Below are 25,754 nucleotides of genomic sequence, written 5' to 3'. Positions count from 1 at the left end.
GTAACAGATGGGTGCCATATTCAATCCCAAAAGATTTTTGAAATGTGTATTTATATTTATATTAATAAAAGCAGAGTATTGGGATTATGCAATATGTATTATTTCATAGGATATTTGACTGATACAATGATCAGTATTTTTTTAACCTCTCAGTATACTAATTGGCAAAGGTTATAGAAGACACTTAAAAAATCAAAGAGCTGATTGTAACTTTAGCCAAGCATTAAAGGGGCATTAAAGAGTTTTCTAATTCAGGTCCCGTGGTTTTCAAATTGTAATCAATAAGTCCTATATGAATTAGCCCCATAATTGCAATTTTTTAGAGTATTAACAAATAACACTAGAGTATTAAATACCTTCATAAATTTTATTTTCTGTAGATAATGTAATATATTGAAAGAGCAAACAGTTATTTTAATTTTGATAGATTAACTATAATTGACTGGATAGACAAGTTGTTCATAAATATCATTTAGGAGGTTGAATTATGTTAATTAATCTTGATAAACCTTAGTAATAAAGTAGATCATATTTCAGTGGATAGAAATTTTTTTTATTTGTTTATTTATACTACTTCCAGAAAGGATTTCTGGATCTTCCAGTAAAAATACAATACTATTCTATTCATTAATATTTACTAAAATACCTAAGTCAAGTGACAAAGGGAGAGGGGAAAGGGAGAAATAATAGCAGATAACCCACACTGGGAAAACCTACAGAGTCAGCATGAAACTTGGCTCTGAGCTTCCTTGTAGCCCAAGTAAAGTAAATTTAACACTGATTTAATGCAAATAGTTATAATAGTGATAGAGTAAAACCTCATTAACTTGGATTAACTGGAGAAAGTGTATTTGAATTGTGAAATCTAACATATCAATATACCCTAAATTGTATTATTTTACATGCCTATAGGTCAATGAAGCATTCCCTAGCAAATATATGGAGAAGGAGACTTGTTTTAAAGTATAGATAAAAATAACTTATAAATAATATATAACTTGTTTTATGTAAAGGAATGCTTAATAAAATCATTGACCTCCACAGGTACTTCAGGTGTGTTTATCTTACGTAGTTTAATTAGTGCTCCTGAAATGTCATTTACATTAGTTAGCTATCAGAACTATTCCTTAAAACAATTCAGAAATAATCTTTAGTACAGCCTCAGCACTGTAGGACAAGAGAGCTCTCTACTAACATTTGTGACTATGTTTAACAATAATGACAATTAGTGGTAACTTGTCACATTTTAAATACTTGCAAGTATGAACTGATGAGATTTTTGAGTTTTGAAACGGAAATTTACAGTGAAAATATATGGATTTCTTTAGAGAGACAGTGTAGCACAGGCTCAGGAGCCAGATTTTCACGGTTTGAATATTAGCTCTGCTAATTCATTATTACCTAGGTGACCTTGAGCAAGGCTCTTAACCTCGCTGTGCCTCAGTTTCTTCATTTGTACATGGGAATAATAGGAATAATGACCACATGTGATTGTTATGGGCTTAAATGAGCTAAAACGCGTAGTCACTTAACAGTACGTGAAATATAATAATCATTCAAAAAGTTTAGCTAATTGTAAAACCTAAAGTTCTCTTTAATTAGTAGAACCACATAGCTACTTTGAATTAAATATTTACATCAAAATTAAATCAAAACTAAATTTAAAAAAATTTACATACCAAAATAAAATTGTGCTTCAGAAGGAAAGAGGGAAATAAACATAACATTTCTTGTAACATTTATGTGCTGAGCTCTCTGCTATAGCCATTATAAATGTTACTCCCATTTAGTCCTCATTACGTTTCTCCCAGGTAAGTATCAGACCTATTTATAGAAAAGAAAATCTTAGATTCATTAACTTGCCTGTGGTGATGGCAGTAATAAGAGGAGAACAAGATTCTACCGCAGGTCTCTCATACCATTTCCACTGTCATACTGCTACATCTAGATTTTCGCCCTATCCCATATAGAATTGCTGAAGAATCTCTAAATAAAATGGCGTACTTCGGAGGAGCATATTATTTGAAGCAATAGTTCTATCAGAAAGTTATAATGAAAATGGTTGAAATGAGCACAGATACCTTTAATGTTTAATTATATGAGATTTTTAAAACTTTGTTGCTCATCTTTAACCTTTATCCCACTTGTATTGTGTGTGTGCTCTATAGAGAATGTAACATAATGATTTGCCCTTCCTAATTGATGATTTTGTCCTCTTTTTCTTTTTTTTCTTTTGCGATACTTGGGTTCATTCTGAAATGTGACACTTCATTTGGCCCTTTGTGCTCTATGTCAGCGTGTTCAACTTTACGGATACCATTCACCTACTAATAGTGTATGTACAATACTTTAAATGTTCTTTATGTAAATAACCCTCACCTGTTGTACTTGATAATGTTATATCGTAATATAATGCTGTATCTGCTATTGAAAATGTTTAGGAATTTATTGAATATAATAAGGTGCAACAAGACAGAATTTTGTATTTCCTTTCTAGATTTATGACACAACTAAAATTTACAGAGCAATTGTATATCTTTAAATTCAGATTGAAATAAGGAAAAGATGAGTGAGCAACAACCAAAAACTCTTGTAGAACAATTGAAATTTTATATTTTCAGCAGTATTGGAAGAGTTAAATATCAATCATGGAGCATATTTTCAGGCTATGCTCCTGCAGAACTCAGATATTTTAAGAACTAGATCTACCCATCTGATACTTTCTTTTCTCAATTCTAGTGAAGAGGTATATTAATGGATAGACTTCTTAGTTTTCAGTATTTCTACCAGTATTTTGTATAGACCATAAGCAGTGCCAGGCATCAAGGTTTTAAACATCAAAGTCTGATGTAAGATGACATTTGGTATGTTTAATATATCTAGATTTTCGCCCTATCCCATATAGAAATTGTGTTATTTCTCAAAGAGGATTATGATTTGCAGACTCTTCTTTTCCTGAAAAAGTTGAGAGTTCCTGCAAATGATCTTCCAAATGTACTCTCTTACGCTAAGCTTTCTTCTTCTTTGCCTTCTCCGGGAAATTTGGAGCTTGTTCGTTATCCCGGCTATTAAACAACTAAGAATAGGCCATGACTCCATTGGAATGTACTCGTAAACATGCACAGTTCATTTAATTTCTCCAAGGTTAGAAGGATCCCTCAAATTATATAAATTTTGCCTGAGGGAAGCCCTTGAATTCAGGGTGACTGACTCAGTATTATCCTGCTGAAAGTGTTCCAGTTATACTGTACAACTGTAAAAGTGGCTGTGCTGCTTCCTGTATTGGATAATCAAAAGTCCAAACTATAAAACCTAATTCTGTTCTAGATTTGAACGCATGCTGGACGCCGATTCAGCCTAAAGTAAACCTAAGATATCTTCTTGCCCAAGTCACAAGGACTGGACCTGGAATGGGTTGGAAAACAAGCCAAGTCCATGGGACCCATAGGATGGACTAATCGTTTTGATCCTTACAAGATACTTTAAATTTTTCTACGATATTTACTACTGTTTCCCATTAAATAAAATTTACCATTTTCTTCAAATTTTAAAAAGATTCCTCTGTTAATCATTTCAGAAATTTATAAGAATGTGCAAGATGAAAAAATCTCATAAATTATAATGCCATATGCCCTGTGAAACTTAATAAATGTTCATTCTTATGACTTCATTATTAATTTTGCTAATTTAATATGTCTATTATATGAGCTATTTTCCAACTGTGGCAATTTATATTTTTCCTTTAAACTCATAAATGATTTTCCAAAAAAGTGAAGCAAACAAGGAAATTTTATTTAAAATTAGAAAACAATTCAGACAACCTGAAAATTTATATGAAATATCATTGATGTTATTGCACAAATGTATCAGTATAATATGCATTAACTGGCAATTATCTGCTAGTTCCTAGGGTTGTAGATCAACTGGAATGAAAAAGTATCTAATTTGAGTCCAGTTCATGGAGCTGAATATAACCTAAGATGCTGCCTTTAGGAAGAAGTTCTCAGGAAAGGCAGAGCCCCTCTTGACTTATACTGGAGAGATTTTGTGGCTTCTGTAGTAACCTGTTCCAAAATTTAATCACTCCTGCAGTAGGTTCTGCCGGTGTTCTGTCAAATTGTTTCTTGTTACATTTCTTGCTTTAGTATTCATGAAGATAGTTACCCGATAACCTTTTCTGTTACAAGCAATTCTGATTTTTTCCAAATTTTTCATAAAGCCAACTTTGATTATCTTACCACAGTAATGAAAAGAAATATAAAAAATTCAAAAGAATAAATAATGTAAAAGTCCGTTATATTTGATTCTAGCTTGCCTTATATGACTTTTTAAAGTTTTATAAAGATTATCTTAGTTACCCTATTTCCACTGTAGTCAGAAAATGTACCAATTTTTATACTATTTTTTGACATGTGTTGAGATTTGTTTTGTGGACTAAAACAATGTCAATATTCATAAATTATCTGTGTTTGAAAAGTTGTTTATTTTCCATCTTGGGATATAGATTATATTTCTAAGATAGATAATACATATCTATATATCTATATCTATATACACATATATATAGATATAGATATAGATATAGATTAGATCAAACATGATAATTATACGTTTTAAATCTCTATCATTACTAATGTTTTTGTCTTCTTGATCTGTCAGTTAGTATGTTAAATTATACATTACAGTGATAGACTTGTCAATTTCTACTTGTAATTCTGTTATTTTTTTAATTTGTATATTTTGAAGCATCATTGGCTATTTAAAAATATACTTACATTTTTAATGCGTTGAATCTTCTATTATATATTATCCCTAGATCTCTAGAAATGTTCTTGCCTTAAAATCTATTTTGTTGTTAGAATAAATATATTACCTTTATTTTTACTAAAATTTTGTGTTATTTTTCTATTTTATGTTTTTTTATTTTCTGTTTTTTTCATCTACTGATGATGAAGTATTCCTTGATTTTTAAAATATATATTTTAGTTCAGAAATTTACTGCAGATAAAATGTAAATAAAATAAATAATAAAAGTTTAACCACCATATAGATCAAAAATAACCATTGTCATACCATAAGAAGCCCCTTCTTATGTCTCTCCAATTATAATCCTTCCCTGTCTCCTAAATGGTAACTACAAGCATAACTTTTATGTAAATCACTTCTTCACTTTACAATTTTACCACCTACTTATGCATCACAAGCAACATAGTTTTACCCGTTTTTGTACTTCATATAAATGAGATCATGTTATGAGGTTTTCTGTGTCTTGCTTCTTTGGCTCAACATTATGATTATCAATTCCATTTTCATTGTTATAGTTAGTTCTAGTTTATTTGCTTTTATTGCTTGTAAAGCAGCAGTTCTCAAACATTTTGGTCTCCAGACCCCTTTACATTGTTGAAAATTATTGAGGACCCAAAAGAGCTTTTGCTTATGTTGGTTTTACCTATCTATGTTTACCATATTAGAAAATAAAACCAAGAAATTAAAAATTATTTTTTATATTTTTTATTTTTATATTCATTTTTAAAGTTAAAAACTCACGTTAACAAATATTTTTTTATAAAAAGTAACTTAAAAATGTAGTGAGGAGAGTGGTATTTTACATTCTTTGCAAATCTCTTTAATGTCTGGCATAATAAAGGACAGCAGGTTCCTCATAGATGCTTCTGCATTCAATCTGTTGCAGTATGTTATTTTGGCAACAAATACGATCAGTCATTTCCCTTGGAGTGACAGGCGCACTTGGCTCATTTTCAAAATAATGTCTGCCAAACGCCAAAGTCTGAACAACCATGGTTTCTCTATTTGTTGTTCTTTCAAGTAAAAATGATTGCTCATGAAAAAAGTGGCTACTTCACTTTGCAACACAAACCATCACAAAAATGATTTTTTTAAAGACAACTACATTACTTCAGTAGGCAGAAGTGCCTTGTGCGTACTTCCAGTTTCACCCACCAAATATTAAAAAGATGTGTGCTCAAAAGTCAGTTTAACAAAATTATAAGTTTATTCTTCAGCAAGTACATTCTTAAGTGAAGCTTTTTTATTTTTTTAATATGGTTATATGAAACTGAAGAACGTAATGGCTTTGGTCTAAGGCTTCCAACAGTTTTACCCACCATTGCTTTTGCACCATTGTGCAACACAGTATCAAAGACAAAATAATGTCTTGAAGAGGCTATTAAGAAGATATATCTGTTTTATATCCAGCTTTTTTAGTTATTCTCAAAGAGAAGATTGGTGGTATTTACTAGCCTTTTGTTAAAAGAATCCTAGTACATATTTTTCAACCTCTCCTTTTCTTTATATCTTTAGGTGTCTCTTTTTTATAAGCATATTATGCATATTTGTTTTTGTTTCTATTTATCTGGGTTGATAATATTGCTTTTTAATTGGGAAATTTAGTCAATTTACATTAATGCGATTACTAATTTACTTGGATTTATTTTACCCATTCTATATGCTTCTTTCCTACCTTCTTCTGAATTAACTGAAGATTATTTTTCCTCTTTATTTTCCTCTATATTAGTTTAGAAAACATTCATTATATTTCTATTCTCTATGTAGTTATTCTTGGAAATTTTAATAAGTATACTTAAAATAATAAAATCTTAAATTAGGCCATATCTTTACTCTCTTTCTTAAAAATAGAGTCTTAAAATGCTTTACTCATAATATCTTTCATTCCCTTCCTGGCATGAGTACTTGAAATTGCACAATGTTTATCTTTTTCTTTTTTTTTATCCACAAATTAGGCTTCTTAAATATATACCATCAATATTTATTTAGAATTACTTATATATTTGCCATTCTTTACTCACTAATTCCCTCTTTAGTCTCAACCTTTCCTAAATCTCATAAGCTTATACTCACAAAATATATACTCAAGTGAGTGTCTGCTGGTAAATTTTTTTAAAAACCCCCTTTTTGGAAATGTCTTTATTTTGCCCTTATTTCCCCCCAGTTTTACTGAGCTGTGATTGACCTATAACATGGTATTAGTTTAAGGTGTACAACATAACTTCATATATGTATATATTGTAAAATGATCACCACAGTAAGTTTAGTTAACATCCATCACCTCACGTAGTTACACATATTTTTTCTTGTGATGAGAACTTTTAAGATCTCCTCTCTTAGCAACTTCTAATATACAATACAGTATCATTAACAATAGTCACCATGCTGTACATTGCATCCCCAGGACTTATTTATCTTATAACTGGAAGTTGGTACCTTTTAACCATCTTTACCCATTTCCCCACTCCCACCACCACCCCCACCTGCCTCTGACAATTACCAATCTGTTATGATTCTATGAATTGGGTTTTTAAATTTTTATTACTTATAAGAATTGAGATATAATTGACATATAACATACTAGTTTCAAGTGTACAACATAGTGATTCAATATATGTATATATGTCCTTATTTTGAAAGACAGTTTTATTAGATATACTATTGTATGTTGACATTTATTCTCAACAAATTATATCATTCCAGTCCTCTGGTTTCCATTGCTGAAGTTGAAAAGTCAGCTGAGTCTAATTATTCTTTTGTAGCTAATCTTTCTGCTACTTTAAAGATTCTGTTTGCCTTTGGTATTCTACAATTTCACTGTAGTATGTCTCTTTTTGCTCTTATCATGAAATTTATTAGCTTCTCAAATAATATGATTATTTTCTTTCATTAATTCCTGAATATTCACTGCCAGTACCTCTGAATATTGTTTCTTCCCATTTTCTCTATTATTACTTTCATAAATATTCATGCTCTCATCTATGTCTCTAAACTTCTCTTTAATAATTTGCCATACTTTTGTCTTTTCACATTGTATTTTGTATAATTTATTCATATTATTGTCTGGTTCACTAACTCTCTCTCTAGCTATATTTAATATGATGTTAAATTTTGGTGGTTCCATTTTTTTTATTTCTAGAAGTTTTATTTGTTTGTTTGTTTTTTTGTAATCAGCCTAATAATTATTGGTTGTCCGTTTTTCCTGAAAAATCTTTCAAATACAGCTTCATATTCTTTAAACTTAACAAACTTATTTTGTATTGCATATCTAATAATTTGAATATCTGAAGTCTACATTGTTTGTTCTATTGTTTATTGTTTTTGCTGCTTCTCACTTGTAGTAGTTTATGTTCTTTTGTGTTTAGTAATTTTATATTGTGAGCATACATTGGTTGTAATGCATCTGTGTGGATTATTTAAGAACTGGTTTAAGAGTGTGTTTTTCCTGGAACGTGTGTGTGTGTGTGTTTGTGTGTGTGTGTGTGTGTGTGTCTGTAACACACTGGCAGGAACTGCAGTCCCATGAAATTTTAAATTAAATTCTCAGATTATAGTATTTCAGGCCACAGTTGTCATAGTGGCACAGATTATAAAGATAGAGTTTTCTTTTATTTCTTTGTTTTTATTTTTCTCTGTGTGTTTTTAAATATCACTAACAGTAACGACAGTTTACTATCTGATTCTATGGACTACTGTTGTTTTTTGTTTTTGTTTTTCTCCATAGTTTGCCTTCTCTCTAAGCATAACGTTTCTCACACCCTAACTGTATATAGGACATTTGCATCTCTGGACATGGACAACTTTAGGGAGCTATTATTCTGTTTACCACAGTGATATATTCCCATCTCTAAATCAGTCCTCTTTTTTCCTAACTTCCTTTTTTCTTCCTTCCTTCCATCTTTACTTTCTCCCTTCTTTTATTTCCATCCTTTCTTCCTTCTTTCCTTCTGTCTTTGTCCATTTGGGCTGCTGTAACAAAAATACCATAAGCTGGGTAGCTTATAAAGAACAAACATTTCTCACAGTGCTGGAAGCTGGGAAGTCCAAGATCATGGAGCCAGCAAATTCAGTGTGGTGGCTGATGAGGGCCTACCTCCTGGCTCACAGAGGGCGTCTTCTTGCTGTGTCCTCACATGGTACAAGGGGGCAAGGGAGCTTTCTTGAGCCTCTTTTATAAGAGCACTAATTCCATTCATGAAGGCTGTGCACTCATGACATAGTCACCTTTCCAAGGCCCCACCTCCTCCTAATACCATCACCTTGGCAGTTAGAATATCTGCATAGGAATTTTTCAGACCATAGCTCACTCCTTCCTTCCTTCTTTCCTTCCTTCTCTCCTTCCTTCCTTCCTTTCTTCCTCCCTTCCTGCCTTCCGTCCTTCCTTCCTATCGTGAGTATCATGGAATGTCTTGAATAGGATCCTACTTTGGGTCAGCCAAAAGTGCAATAGGGAATATTTGACCAAAACTTCAAAGTTTAGGGAAATTCTATGATTAACAGACTAAACTTAGGCTAAAAATATATCAGACTGATAGGAGACAGTACATTCGGGACATCGTTTTGCCTGTGCCATCTATTTTAAAGTCCTTCTGGACCATCTCTTCTTTTACCTCTTTTAATGAAGGTCTACACCTGATTTATACTCTGATAAGGAGGCTTAAAGCTCATGTAGTAATCAAGTACACGAAGAAGGCTTCAAGAAGTCTTCGCAAATTTTCTTACTATTTATATACCAAACATTCTACTACCTGTTTCGTAACCATCACAGTGCTCAGTTATATTTGGGCGTTTTCCCCTATCAGTCTTACCTTAGCCTGTATGCATATGTTGTGGTTTTGTATTTGCTTTGCATTTCTTGCTATTGCAATCTATTCTGATTTTTATGGCTACCTTAAGTTTATTTTAAATATCCTATTTTTCTGATGTTAAAGTTTTCTACTAGTTTTGCATGTTATGAAAATTTACTCTTAATTTCATCATCCAAGTCATTATTAAAAATTTAATATTTGCTCCTTAGCAGACACTCATATAGGAATCTACAACATTGCCAGGAAAATCACTGATATATTGGCTATTTTGTCCTGTTAATTATGTATCACGTATTTATTTAACACAAGGCCTGACATAGTTGCTGTGAGAATATGTCCTTCTCTCAGAAACATTGTAATTTAAAAAACTGTATAAGATAAAACAAAAACAAATATAGCCACTTGCAGGAATTCAGTTATTTATCCTATCACAGTTCCATCTTTGCAGCTAAATAAAGAGTGGGATAACTTTCTGTAGGAGGGGACTAGTGAGTTGTTATGTTCTAAATAAGACTTTTTTATTTAAAAAGTTGTATATTATCGTGATAAATATACATTCTTAAAATATTTTAAAGTATAAGTGAGTAAAAAGAAGAAAAAAAAATATTTCAATGCCACCATTCAAAGATAATCAGTATGTTTGAGCATACTTACCTCGTTTCTATGTTCAAAAAATATTTTTTTTTCTGTAGAGATCTATGTCAATATAGTTTGTCAAGCTAATTTTATCCCTTAATATGTTGTAAATATTTTTCTAATGTCATCAATGTGTGTGTGTGAGAGAGAGAGAGAGAGAGAGAGAGAGAGAAATAGAAAGATTAGAGAGAGATGGTGACCAGTGTTTGGAAGTAGGCAAGAGGCATGGCTTCACATAGCAAATCATTGTCGTTACCCTCCTAATACTAGTATAGTAAGCCTTATTTTCTAGTTTGATAGGTTTGATAATTCCTTTCCTTATCATATACTAACTTTCTAAATTATAATTTAAAAATATATCCACATTCGAAATATTTACATAATATTCACAGAGTAAGTGTTTATAATCTAGCTACCATTTATTGAGGTACTACCATTCCTGTATAAAAGAAAATGAACTTTATTCTATACTCAGCTCATTTTACTTATTTAGTTTATAACTGTTTAGTCAAAGCTTATTTAATTGCTAAAGGAAGTTATGAGCAGATTCTCTGTCCTATTGCTACATTTACATTTATGATATTAAATATGTCTATGTCATATAAGTGATTCCTGCTAAATTACTATATTATTAACTTTTTTAAAAGATTTTATTAAAATATGGGCAGTAGGCAGAATTTTCTAGTTAATAATGAATTTTAAAATCTTTAAAATAATTCTCAAGTGCATTATAATTTTATTAGTGGCATTGGACTTTTAAAAAATTAACACACACACACAGAAATAAAAGTTCTCTCATCATCAGCCACTCATTCCTAAGTATATTATGCAGTGTTTTCTTCTCACGTTAACCATAAGAACACCAAGCCCAAGAACCTATGAAATCTTCCCTGATAAATCCTGACAGAAACTGCCTTTCCTTATTTTTGTTTATAGAGTCCCAAGTCTCTATAAACTTGTAAGTTTATAGACTGTCTATAAACTCTTAAGTTTGTAGTTCTATGTTTTCATATCAAGATTACACTACACTTCTTAATCTTGATACCACATTTTTCAGACTAGCCAATACTGAGATTAAAACTAGTGTGCTGTCAGGTAATAGATTAGAAATACTTTATCTATTCACAATAGACACACCTATCGAATCCCTGAGTAGTTTTGAGTGACTTAAACTGGCATGTTTCTTTTTGACACGTTTTGGATTAATTTAAATTTTCTTTCTCTAGTGTGGCTATAATCATTTTGATTCTTGGATGCACTAACACAATGTATGCTAGCCAACAATAATTCATTTTTAAATTAAGCAGGATTTTTTAGGTTGCTACAAAATCACCAAAATCTTCTACAAATGAATTCACATAAGGTGTGAATAGAATTTTTATTTCACACATTCTTAGAAGTTATCCATGTTTCAGTAGAATGACATGGGGGAGGGGGTGAAGACTATGCTTCTCTTTGACAAAGCCACATTGTACTTAGAAATAGTGGTTATATACCATTACACCTTTGAAAATACCCTGGGTTTACCAGCAATGTAATATAATACTGTTGTGTGCGGCAGAAAACAAAAAAGGTAAGCTAATGTGTTTTCTTTTCAAGGTTGGCTAGAAGAGATTTAAAGTGTATAAATTATCATTCTTTGTGACTATTCTTTAGATTTCAGTTGTGCTTCTTAAAACTTCTACAGGTACTTAAAACAGATGCTGAGGAACTTGTCTCCAGAAGCTATTGGGATACACTGAGACGTAATACAAGCCAAGCACTCTTTTCAGACCTCGCAGAGGTATAATTAAACCTCAACTAGGTCATTGTACTATTTGCCATATTGTTAATCTAGTCCTCGTTTCATCTGAGAGTCACAATGATGAAACCATATATATTTTATAGTTTTCCTTTTAATCCAGTAAAGCAATAATTCCTATATCTAAATGGTGTATTTGAATATGTCAACTGCGCTGGCAGGGGCTGCAGGGTAACCTGTAATAGTCTATATTAAATCAAACTTGCTTATTGTAGAAAGCATGCCTTTCCAAGTTAATTAAAAGAAAATATTGTTATTTTTTACTTAAAGATCACTTTCAGAAAATTTGAAAATACTGTTTTAGTATAGAGTTTCACTGACTTTTTTAACCTTACAATTTTCAGTGATACATGAAATGCTGAAACTTTTAACTTGGTAAAAGATAGCTAATGCTTTACAGTTATGGTAGATTTAAACCATTACATTTCCTAGTATTAATGGTGAGTCGCTTACCAAGGGTGGGGTATGGAGCAGTATCCTTTTCAAGGAAGGGAGGAACATTTCCCCTTGACATTGTTTAGAATTGCCAGTGCATATCTGGGGACACTGGCCCTTAAAGTCTCCACAGAGCCACCGTGGCCTAGCTTCAATTTAAGTCATGTCACTTGTTTCTCCCCATCCACCTCTTAGCCTCCAACCTGTCTTTAATCTCATTTAACTCTGCTAGAAATGCTCACAATAAGACACAATCTGCTAATTAGATGTTGAATTTAATTTAAATCTTAGGAGGTTTAATATCAGAAGACAAGTCAGTTCTCACACTCAAAGTTTGTATGATATGATTATAAGACCTTTTGAACATGTTTATCACTCTGTCGGAGGTGTGCTGGAGCTGGCTTTTATAGCTTCACAGAGCTAATTCTGCACATCTCTTCTCAACTCATCATTGCATAACATCCCGTTGGTACCTTGGAAGTGGCTATGATAGGAGTGTTTAATACCACAGAAATTGGCAAACACTACAGATCAGGCTATTCCCCTCCCTCCCACCCCCCCAACCTCCCACCCCCCACCCCCCACCCGATTGCCAGTTTACTAGCACACCATTGGCTGTAATCAATTCACACTATCATCATAAGCTGCTAAATTAATTAATGAATTAATTTAATTCATTAATGGAATTCAAGTCAATAATGGAAAATTGACTGTAGTTGTTATAACTTATTCTAATTTCTTATAGGTTACTACTGATGCCAGTGTAAAACTGAAATGTTTACAGAGTATCAGTATTTCAGGATTCAACTTCGTTAGGAAAGAAAGCTTGGAAATATATATGTATGTCTTTGTTTCTTATATGTTTAAAATGTAAATATTGAGATAAAGCATTTCTGTTTAAATACTGTAGGTAAACTTGAGATTAGCCTCTCATTCTTATTCCAAGGCTGTTTCTAACAATAGATTTTTTTCAGTTATGGTAAAACCATGTTATAATGAAAATTTGAATATGCCACAGCTGATACCACTTTCTAATTAAAATAATAGATATAAATTCATAGTACAATATAAACCTCTCGTATAACTGTTGAATACAGTCTGAGTATCAGATTATATAAACTGTTTTGAGTTTTATAGATCAAATTAAAAATTTTTTACTTGCTACTTTACTGTCCTTAATAAATTTCAATAAATTACTCAGACCCTTCACTAACAAATCAAGACTTTGAAAATTGCCTCCAGCCCTTGAATAGAGCTTAAAATTACCACATTGTAATCAATAAAAATATGTTGAAATAATATCCTTAAAACTTTTTATTTTAATAGTTTGACATATTTTTATTTCATGCAAATTTACTAATTTGTTTATTTCAATTTTGATTAAATCATTTAAATTCTAATCAAAACAAAGTTAGATAATGGCCTTTCATGTAAATGACCCATGGGGTTCTTTTGTGTCTTTTTCTGGCTTTGTTATGAAAATACCTGAATTCATTTTATTTTAACAATGAGCGTAAGAATCAAAGGGATAAAGTCTATTTTTGTCTCAATTGTCCTGTGAGTTAAGTTATATAACACTGTTTGGATACCACGGACAGTGGTATAGTTTTCAATGACCCAACAGTACTGTGTTTCACTGAATGGGGGGAGAAGTTTTCACCATTTCCATTTTCTAATTTTTTCTCTCTAATGTCAAACTGTTGCTTATGCCTCTGTGAGTCTGGATTATCTGGATAAGTGCAACCTAAGTCTAATAAGATTTTGATGATGAAAGACTAAATGAAGATCTGCTCTGCTCAGTGGGCATGAGAAAAACTGGCTGAATGAGGTCATTATTTAAAACCTGTGTAAAACAAAGCCATCTTATTTCCGTGTATATGTCTTGAGGTAAAGGACATCACAGCATTAGAGAGAACATGCCATAATTATGGTATCTGAGTTCACTAACTTTTGTTGTCCTGTAACCTCTCATTTTAAGGCTTTTTTTTTTTTTTCAGATCCATGTAACATACGTGTAGTTTCAATAACAAAACAGAAGTAAAAATGTACCACTTAAAAATCTCTTTTTTTTTTTCAATAAGCTTCACCATTATTTTCTATCTTGTCTGGTCCTTTTTCAACTTTTTGATATATTTTGATACGGCAAAACTAATAATAGCTGACATTTATTAGGCATTAAAATGTGCCAGTTATAGAGCTAAGTGATTCACAAATGTGTTACCTAATGCTTACAACAACCGTTTAGAGTAGGTACTGTTGTTATTCCTGAGGATAATAATATCCTCAGAGAAATTAACTTCCCCAAAGTCGCTTAACTAATAAGGAAAAAAGTTAGAATTCAAAGCCAGAAATCTGACTCTCAAGGTCATCATCTTATTTGCTCACCACACTACTGCTTACAAAAGTAGCAACTTTTTCTGAAACATCATCCGTCTCCTCTCACCCATTTTGTCCCTCCCCCACATTCCATTCCTCTAGCTTCCAAATGGATACCCCAATTCTTCATGCTGACTTCTGATTGTCTAGAGTGTCCACCTTTATGCCCCATTTAGGCACGCCTTCTCAAATATTTCCTTTCCCTACTAATTTAAGCTGTTCCATGCATGATAGACTGATTAGACTTAATTATATACAATCACAAAAGAATGTCTATAATTAAAATGAAATATCTTACCCCTCCCCAAAGGTTTTACGCTTTTTTCCAAAGCATCTTATGACTACCAATAAGAACATTTGTATACTTCATTTACATCATATTCTAATCTTATCCTCAAAATTGTTATTATAGATAGGGTTATTCCCATTTTACAGATAAGGTAGCTGAAGATCAAAAAAGTCAGTGAACCTAGGTCTTCTGATTTTAAATCCTCCCCTGATTCTGTTACAGCAGCCTCCCTCCTCAACCTTAAGCTACTGGTAAAGGTAGTGGTGCCTTTTGAGCACGACTTAACATTACATGAGTCTACTGTCATATGAAACGCTAGCACCACCATATTCCTCAACATCCATAATAGGCTTGTTCAAGAAGGTATATTTAAAAGATAATATGACACCTGGCTTCCTCCCTGTTATTGCTCCCCACCCCCACCAGCAATTAGATCTTTAAAGAAGTTGGTTACATTACAGGGAACTTCTAGTTTATTCCAACTCCTGAGAATACTTGGGACTTGTCAGCAAACTAAACTGAGAAATAGTAGAGATCTTCTAAAGGAGGCTGTATGCTAAAGGTTATTTAGAAAAATCCAAGCTGCATTACTTAAATATAGACTATTTAAAAGATAACTAAGAATTTCAACAGTTTTAGATATTTAAAGTACAAGATACCCTACACGTTGGAGTTCTTAAGAGAGACATGAGTTAGTCAATGTAGCAGAGAGATTACCTTAGAAAAAGTGTCATGAATTAAAAAAGCACATGTTTGGAGGGAAAAAGACCAATCAAAAGACATAGTCTCTATAACCCCATACTAGTCATTAGAAGAGAATAATATTTGGTTTAGGAAGAAATGAAATAAAAATCCTATAAAAGTTAGGAAGGATGAAATAGCTATCTTCATAAAAGATTGGGAAGAGGCTATGAGGAATCAAAGGATTACCAAAATTTAGTGTGCGAATGAGGGGTAAGACAACTGATCCTTTGTAGAGAAGTATATGCTTTCTGTTTCTGATGCTTTTTATGGAGTATATGGGAGAATTACAATCATGTGAACGTTATTGTGCTCGAGTTTATAAGACAGGTATGAGTTAATGGCCAACTCAAAAAAGACGGAAAGAAAGATTAGGGAAATGAAGGGAATTGAGGGAGGGAAAGACAGGAAAAATCTCTAAAGCTACATGAAAGGAAGATTTCCATAGGCGTTGAACTTTGAAAGGACTATAATTAAGCTATTTTAAGAATACACTTGTTGGAACTTGGTTTATCAAGTTGAGTGGGGAAGGAAAAACCCTCTGGAATGAATTCTTAGCCATTCAAAAAAGAATGTTAGACTTTTTCTTGAAAAAAAATACAGATGATGTGTATTACAAAGTAATATCATTGTAGTCTCTCTTTCAAAATACAGTATCTTCTATTTAAAGTATCATAAATATGGAATAGAATAGAAAAGTACCATGGTTAAAAGAAGTTACTTTGTAAAGCTTGAGACCATTCCTTTGTCAGCCCCATATGTTCAATACATCTGAAGAATTTACCTCTTTTGAACATCCTGAAAAAATAGAATTTTCAGGTTGATTAGGAAAATTTATACTGTAAATTACTGAAATAAAAATAAAATATTTACATGATTACTAAAGGAGTTCAACTATTGTAGATAATTTAAATATAGATACTCTAAATGCACAATTTGAGGTTGAAAACTTCCTAAAATATCTTTAAATTTTTTTGAAGATAAAGATAGATTTTATTTATATTTATATTTTCTAATTTTGAACTTCATTTTAACTGTAATGGCATTTATTAATACAGCCTTATGCTTTTCATTCATTCTTGATATTTATGTGTTGATAAAATTCTTTGAGGGATATTGGGTATCCCTATTCTGTTTTGTTGCTAACTTTTAAATTGTGATTTTTTTTAAGCGTGCTGATGACATTACAAGTTTAGTAACAGATACTACACTTCTTGTACACTTTTTTGGAAAAAAAGGAAAAGCTGAGCTCAACTTTGAAGATTTTTATAGGTGAGTTTACTTTTTTATTTGTATTGAAAAACGTTAACATGCTAAAGTGAGAAAGGTCCTTAAAATTATCCAGTGTGGTGATACACACCTTTTTCTGCTTTTATGTCAACTGAAGGTACTATGTATAACAAATACCCACTTTTATCAGTTCTGTATACCAGTGTTTATATTGATAAGTGTAACAGGAAATTACTGAATGATAAAATGTCTGACTAGCTGGATTGTTATTTCCTATACATTCAGAAGAAAGTATATTACCAATTTCTCAGTCCCAATAAGCAAAAGTAATAAATAATAATAATCATGTATATACTATTTACTACAAGAAACACTAGACATTACACATTAACTCCTTTAAATCTCATCACTAGGGCATTTTTATTATCCCCATTTTACAGATGAGGAAGCCAAACCCTGAGAGGCTAAGTACCATCTGTTACCGTCACTCTCCATTTATCTTATTCATTCTTTATATATTTTTGTCATAGATTCATGGATAACCTCCAAACAGAAGTTCTAGAAATAGAATTCCTTTCCTACTCGAATGGGATGAATACTATCAGTGAAGAAGATTTTGCTCATATTCTTTTACGATATACAAATGTGGAAAATACATCAGTATTTTTGGAAAATGTGCGTTACAGTATACCCGAAGAAAAGGTATCTAATCCTCCATTATTTATTTTGTTAACATGTTATTTAGGTTAAAAAAATATTTTGTCCTTTTGTTAGTTCTTTTGCTCTGTGGATTAATAGAGATATTTGGATATATTTCATTCTTTTTTCCTGTGTATCCTAAGTGCCCTGGCAAAATTTTAAAAATTGATTAGTATTCTGGGTAGATATCCATATTTTTCTGAGATATTCTAAAAACTTTAAGGTTGTGAGCAGTTATTTTACTTGGATTATGAATATCATTTTCCAAGAGAATTCTGTTGACCTCTGTGCTTTTACTACTATATTAACATCACCTGATATAAAGCAGTTCATATTGACATCATTTCAGTTATACTTTATTCATTTCTATAATATACTTAATAAAAGGTCATTTGAGGATGGCCTTCAAATTGATGAGTGAGTGATCTTATCAGCAGTTGAAGTGAGGTTTTTTTCAGTTTGGATGGTGTGAGTGTTTAAGAACCTGGGACAACTGATTGTCTGTTTGTTTAGTAGTTAAGTGTTTTGTCAGCAATTCTGATCAGTTGTGCATTATCTAGTGGTATTTAAATGCATCATTGCAACCAAATGGAACTGGTGTTAAAAGTACCCCCTTTAGGCATGGGATGTTTTGGATATATTGCCTTCTATTTGTGTTTGCAGAAGGATCAAGTTAACCTATCCAAGAAAAACTTGCAAATAGTTTGACTTTGTTTAAGATGGATACACCGACAGTGCTAACAATTGTCCACATCCCCTATGGAATGAGAAAAAAGAACTTGATGCTTTTGGCCGTTAGTTTACATAATCTATTTTTGTCTGTTTTACATGTTAAACTGGATTTTTTCAATGCATAAATTGGAAAATAGTGGAAATTATACTAGTTATAATAATTATACTATGTCAAACTACTTGGGTATTTTTAGGGCCTTAAAGAATCTTTTTGTTTTTATTCTTTCATCATACGGAAATTTATAGAAATCTGTAACTCAAAAAGTTTAATTCCAGGGTAAAGAGCGTATGGGACCTCTTTGCACTGTTTTTGGAACTTTTTTTCTCATCAAAAATTATTTCAAAATAAAAGTTTTCTTTTAAGTTAAATTCAGCTTTTAAAAACTTGATAGACGTATCATAAGTACTACAAATAATTACAGTAAAAATGGGAAAATTTAGCAAGTGAACCAGCATTGATTCTCATTGATTTGATTTTTTTTTTTTTTTGCACTGTCTCATCAATCCTTAAAACACCTTCCAGATATTGACATCTTTCTTTTATAAAAGGGGAAGCTGAGGCTCTCAGATACTTAGACCCTTGCCCGGGGTTTCAAACCCAAGACCCTAAGCCAATGATACTGCTATCACACTCTGCTTATGTCTTTCCCTTCCTTTCACTCCTCATCCCCTTCTCTCCAAAACAATAACAACTGCTACTCTTTCAATAGATTCCATTTTACATTTCTAAAATACTTTAATTTCCACTCATTTGTCTACTAGATATTAAGCATCTTCTATTTACTAGGCCTTATTCTAGCCACTGTGGAGCAAGTGACAAGATAAGTAATATTCCTGTCATTGAATTACTTAGTGGAGAGATACAATAAACAAGTAAGCAAAAAGATAAATAAATGACATATTTTCAGATAATGATAAATATTCTGAAGAGGACCAAAAGTTGTGGGCAGTGGGAAAGAAGATGCACTATTAGAGAAACTTTTCTGAAGTGGTAGCTTTTGAGGAAAGACGGTGAGGAATGACTTGTGCAAAGACCTGGGTGAGGAGCATTCTAGGCAAAACAAACAGCAAATACCAAAGTTTGCCAACCTTGCTTTAGAGCATAGGTATGATGTTTGTTCACTGAGCAAGTATTTATTCAGCAAGTGTTTTCTGTACATTGTGATGTTCAAATGTGATCTGACTCATGTGCCAGATATGATTTGATTCATGTTTCAAAAGATCATCTTCGCTGGTACAGAATAGACTTTAGTTAGACCCACTTTGAAAGAAAAAGACAAATTTGGATGTTGTTATAGGAGGGCAGGAAAGAGATGCATGGTCAGATACTGGATCATTTAAAAACTAGTGCTGATAGGACTTGTTGCTGGATTAGACTTCAATATGAAGGAAAATAAGGAATCAAGAACTCCTACGTTTTGGCCTGAACCACCGGGTGAAAAGAGTGGTGCTATTTACTGAGCTAAGAAGACTATGAGTTTGGGGTTAGGGAAGAATCAATACTTTTATTTTGGACAAGTTAAGTTTGAGATTCCTATGAGATGTCTAAGTGAAGAAATTACGCAGGCAGTCGGATGTTTGACTATCGCAATCAAGGGTACAAATCAGGACTACTTTTGGTAATCATTAGTGCTTAAGCTGTGTCTCCAGCTTAAACTTCTCCCCTGAATTTCAAACTTTGACATCATACAGCCTGCTGAGCCTCTCCACTTGGGTATGCAATAGATACCTCAGGCTTAATAGTTTCAAAACTAAACTACTGATCATCCCAACAAATCTTGCTCCACACACCATCTTCCCTGTTTCAATGGCTGGAAACTATATTCCTAGTTGTTCTAGCCAAAATTTTCAGACTCCTTCCCCTCACATTCTACATACACTCCATCAGCAAATCTTCTTGACACTGCCTGTATCAGAATTTGACCACTTCTTGCCGTCTCCATTGCTACCACCCAAGTCATCATTCTCTCTTGCCTGGATTATTATAGTTGCCTCCCAAATCATCTCTCTGCTTCCAACTGTGCCTTCTTACAACCTGTTCTCCATTTCACATTTAAGGAAATGCTTTATACCATGATTCAGATTTTATCATAGTATCTCATTTTTCTCAAAGTAAAAGCCAAAATTTTTAGTGGCCTACAGAGCTTACAGAGGCTGTTCACTCCTTACCTTTGACCTCATTTCCTATCATTCTCCCTCTTGCTTACTCTACTCCAGGCACACAGGCATTTTACTGTTTCTCAATACCAGGTAATCTTACATCTCAGGGGTTTAGTATATGTTCTTTTCTCTGCCCTGAATGCTCTTCTCTTAGATAACCACATGGCTTACTATGTAATTTCTCAATGATGTCTACCCTTCCAATCTAATATATAAATAATGACCTATTATATACATAATATATAACCTATGATATAATAGCTTATTATGTAAATTATAATCTCTCCCTTGGCATATCCTATTCCTTCTTCCCTTAATCCATTTTTATTTCCTTAGCATTACCGTCTTCTAACACACTATATAATTTGCTTATTTTTATTTTTTATCTCAGTAAACAATAGAATATACTTATTTTTATTATTATTTTTTTTGTCTGTCTCTCCCAACTATAATGAAAGCTCCAGGAAGGCTCGTATTTTTATCTTTATTATTTGCTGCTATATCCACAGTATCTGGAACCCCTATTGAATGAATTGATAGATATTATTTAAAGATGTAGAACTTAAAGCTTTTCTGTTTTTGTGAATTTTACCTACAGATATATTCACTTATATGAAATGGCAGATTTACAAAGTTATGTGTTATAAATAGTGTTGTTTGCAATAGCAAAAAGTTGTAAACTGCCTAAATGTCTTTCAGTAAGTCACTGGTTAAATAAATTGTAATATATCTATAGAATGGAAAAAGGTGAAGCTGAAAAAAAGACCAAGAAAATTCTTTAGGTACTAATATAGAACAACCTCTAAGATATAGTAAGGAAAAAAGAGCACAATTTAGAACAATGTATATAGTATACTACTACTTATTTACAAAAATAGCCTATGCTAGTTCTGGAAGGACCCACAGAACTAGAAAAACATTGGTTCCTCCAAAGAAGGGAACTGCATGGCTAAGGAAAAAGGAGGGGATAGAGGGAGATTTGTGTTTTTCATTCTTGTGCCTTTTGAATCTTGAACAGGTGCTTAGAATACATTGCCATATAAAATAAATAATTTAATTTTTTTAAAGGCTATGGGACCAGGTGAACTTTTCTGGGAGAGAATGTAGATAGAGACTGTAGAAGGGACGGGAAAGGGCTTGTCAGAGTAACCACATAATGTAAATATTAACAAGAAAGTAATAAAATTATCATTATTAAGCTTTGAGGAAACTGATGTTCAGAAAGATTTAAGTGACTTATCTTCATTCAGCCAGTAAATTTCAGTTTGAATTTTCTGTTTATTCCATAATGGTACATTTCTCTCTACCTTTTAAAGTTGTTTATATTTCTAAAAGTTAATATACAGTTGCCAGGAAAAGTCACTATACAAATGGGAAAGACTGTATTCCTTGTTGTGTACAGTCACAAAATATTCTGTTCCATTATCTTAGTGGTTAGACAGATAACTGACAGAGATTTCCTTCAATGCCTACAGCCAGAAAGAAAAAAAATACAGTACTCTCCCAGTATTTGCAGCTCAGCTCCTTGCTGGAGCACCCCTTTAACACTAAGCCAAGCTACCTAACTAAGCCTCTTCATTTGCTTTCACCTCCTGCTTCCACAGAGCCTATAGATCTGCCAGAGGTGGTAAGCTAGTGTCCTTTCAGGTTTTTTCAAAGCATGCATCAGTTCCTGGACATGTCCAATTTCTCAGGTATATGTAGTGGCCCTTTGAGCCCCTATTCTCTCAATAACCATTCTTGTTAGCCTCTTCCAGGCTTTTGTATTTTGTCTGCTGCTTGTCCCTTCTGTCACTCCTTGCCTCAGACTGGCACAGAGTGTGTATGTCTTTAAATCTTTTGATAGATATCACCGTTACCAGGAAAGCCTCTCCAGTCCAAGGAGAAGGGCATGAAACAAAAGTCAGCCTCTGTGCTGATCCCTCAGGGAACCCCTAGACAAGGCAAATCGCACGCCACAACATTTAAGAATAGGCTCTTATTAGCCCTCTTTCACCAGGAAGCCAAACCAGGAACATCAGCTGCCATCATAAAAGCTGCCACAGCATTGAAAGATAAAAATGGTAGTTCTGTAGACTAAAACACCACAATACTCTCTCACTGAATTTCAGGCACCCTTCTCTTTATTAATCAGTACCTACTTGCTTTGGATTAGATTCTAGAGTTCCACAAAGTTGATTCTATCAGTATTTCCCAGCTTTTAGTTGTTTTGCTGGAGGGACTAAATCTTCAAGCACCCTACTTCACCATTGTCCATGACATTACTCCCCCATTCTCTTCCTAATCTAATTGTTTCAGGCTTATGTACTTCAACCAAAGTTAAACAAGTGCACACATTGGGAGCACTGTGATGGCTACAGATGGAGCACATTACCAACCAGTACAACCAGTGTAATTACAGTTGCAGTTTGATATGCACAACATTTTCTGGTTTGTCTTTTTATTGAATTATGTCTTATTAACTATCTCCGTTTTGTCCATTTATGCCTTGCCACAGTTCAATTCAAGTGCAACTATATATGCAGGTTCACATCTTCAATGACATATTTCAATAAGCATATGTAATTTTTTTTATTGTGGTAAAATACACATAACATATAGTTTACCATTTTAACTATTTTAAAGAGTAAAATTTGGTGGCATTAAGCCTCTTCACAGTGTTGTGTAACCATCACAGCTAGTTCCAGACCTTTTTCATCATCCTAAACGGAAACCTCATAGACATTAGAGAGTCACTCCCTGTTTCCCCTCCCTTCAGCCCCGGCAACCACTAGTCTGCCTCTATCTCTGTGGATTTGTCTATTCTGGACATTTTATATCAGTGGAATTATATAATATGTAACTTTTTGTGTCTGGCTTCTTTAACTAAACATAACTTTTTCAAGGTTCATCCATGTTGTAGCAAATATCACCACGTCATTCCTTTTTATTGCCAAATAATACTGCATTATATATGAGGTATGATCACAAAAAGCAGTGAATGTTTAAATTTAAAAAATATATATTATAGTAAAGACACATTGTCATCAATCCCCCTCAAAATACTCCCTCTCACTTCAAACACATTTATCACATCATTCTTGCTACTTTCTGAAGCAGTTCTGGAAGTCTTCTTTCGCAAGTGTCTTTAGTTGCACTGTCTTGGCTGCCTTGATGTCCTGAATCGATTCAAAACTTTTACCTTCATGTTCATTTTGACTTTGGGGAAGAGCCAGAAGTCGCATGGTGCCAGATCCAGTGAATAAGGTGGATGAGTACACACCTTAATATTTTTATTTGACAGAAATTGCCATACCAGAACGATATGTGACACGGAGACTTTCTGTTGTGACCATAAAATACTGTGAATGCTGCTGCCAAGTGCCATCCAACAGAAAGGCAGGGATCTTCAATATGATAAGCAGCGCTTCAAACCTTAGTAACAGTGTGTGACAAGTTTCAGCTTGTTTCGTGCAGTCAGTTGGGTTGAGCTACAGTTGAGAGAAGGTGTGTTTTAAAGTGTGCCGTAAATCATCCTCCATCATGACAACACCCCGTGTCATACATCGCTTCTGGTATACAGCAATTTCTGTCAAATAAAAACATTATAGTGTGTCCTCATCCACCTTATTCATGAGATCTGGCACCGTGAGACTTCTGACTCTTCCCCAAAGTCAAAATGATTCAGGACATCAAGGCAGCCACAGCAGCACAACTCAAGATACTCATGAAAGAGGACTTCCAGAACTGCTTCAGAAAGTGGCAAGAATGATGGGATAAGTGTGTTCAAAGCGAGAGGGAGTAATTTGAGGGGGATTAATGGCAATGTGTCTTTTACTATAATAACTTTTTTTTTAATTTAAACATTCACTGTATTGTTTGCTAACACCTCATAGATACACCACATTTTATCTATTTGTTAGTTGGTGAACATTGAGTTGTTTCCAATTTTGGCTATTTTAATAATGCTTTTATAATATTTGTGTACAATTTTTTGTGTGGACACATTTTAAATTCCAAAGAATTAGATATATACCTCAGAGTATATAGCTCGGTCACATGTTTAACATTTTGAAGAACTGCCAAACTGGTTTTCAAAGTAGCTACAGCATTTTGCAGTCCCATTAAAAATGTATTGTTTCTAATTTCTCCGCATCCTCACCAACACTTGCTATTGTCTGCCTTTTTAGTTGTTGCCATCCTAGTATGTATGCAGTGGTATCACTGTGGTTTTGATTTGCATTTCCTCAGTGAATAGCAATGTTGAATATCTTTTCCTGTGTTTGTTTGTTGGCCATTTGTATATCTTCTTTGAAGAAATATCTATTCAAGTCCTTCTCCATGATTTAATTGGGTTGTCTTTTTGTTATTGATTTATAAGAGTTCTTTATATATTCTAGATACTAGACTCTTATCAGATACACAGTTTGTAAATATTTTATCCCATTCTGTTGATTGTCTTTTTACTTTCTTGATAGTATCCTTAAATGCATGCAGGGTTTTAATTTTAGCTGTTAAATATAGGTCTTTGAGCCATTTTGAATTAATTTTTATATAGGGAGTGAAATAAGAGTCAAACTTCTTTCTTTTACATGTGGATATCCAGTTGTCTCAGCACCATTTGTTAAAGAAACTCTTCTTTCTCCGTTAAATGATCTTGGTACCCTTACTGAAAATCGGTTGACCATAGATATTTAGGTTTCTTTCTGGACTCTCAGTATGTATGTATTTTTGATGTTTTAAAATTTTCAGTTATTATTTTATTTTTGTTAAAATGTAACCTACTTCTTTTCATTCCACTTCCAACAATTAGGACACATTTTATTCAAGTCCTAGTGGTTCATTACAGAAGTGAATCTGGGGGTGAGAGTGAAAAGAAGAAATGTCTATATCCCCTCTCTCCACCACTTCCCCAGACCCTTTTCCTCACTGCTGTTAAGAATGGATTACTTTAAATTATCTCCATCAATATGTTTGTCATGTTTTTCAACTTATAATTCTATATTTCCAGACACAAAAAAGTTTAAGCTACACAAGATAATTATTGTATGGTTTTTCATTT

At 32.9% G+C, this 25,754-nt stretch overlaps 1 protein-coding gene across 1 annotated transcript in view; it reads left to right on the top strand.

Annotated features, from left to right (window-relative positions):
• The window catches only part of MICU3 (mitochondrial calcium uptake 3), an 80,263-nt gene that overhangs the window by 45,497 nt on the left and 9,012 nt on the right, over positions 1-25,754 (top strand). The window contains exons 8-11 of the mRNA XM_088793347.1: positions 2,297-2,335; positions 11,938-12,033; positions 17,064-17,164; positions 17,653-17,824. Coding sequence (XP_088649473.1) covers positions 2,297-2,335; positions 11,938-12,033; positions 17,064-17,164; positions 17,653-17,824 — 408 coding nt within the window. The remainder of the gene's footprint in view (positions 1-2,296; positions 2,336-11,937; positions 12,034-17,063; positions 17,165-17,652; positions 17,825-25,754) is intronic.

This window comes from Rhinolophus sinicus, chromosome 16 (assembly GCF_057876585.1).
Source record: "Rhinolophus sinicus isolate RSI-liver-muscle chromosome 16, RSI-T2T, whole genome shotgun sequence".
Classification (NCBI taxonomy): domain Eukaryota; kingdom Metazoa; phylum Chordata; class Mammalia; order Chiroptera; family Rhinolophidae; genus Rhinolophus; species Rhinolophus sinicus.
The sequence above is the reverse complement of the archived record's forward strand: the minus strand, read 5'-3'. Positions and strand labels throughout refer to the sequence as shown.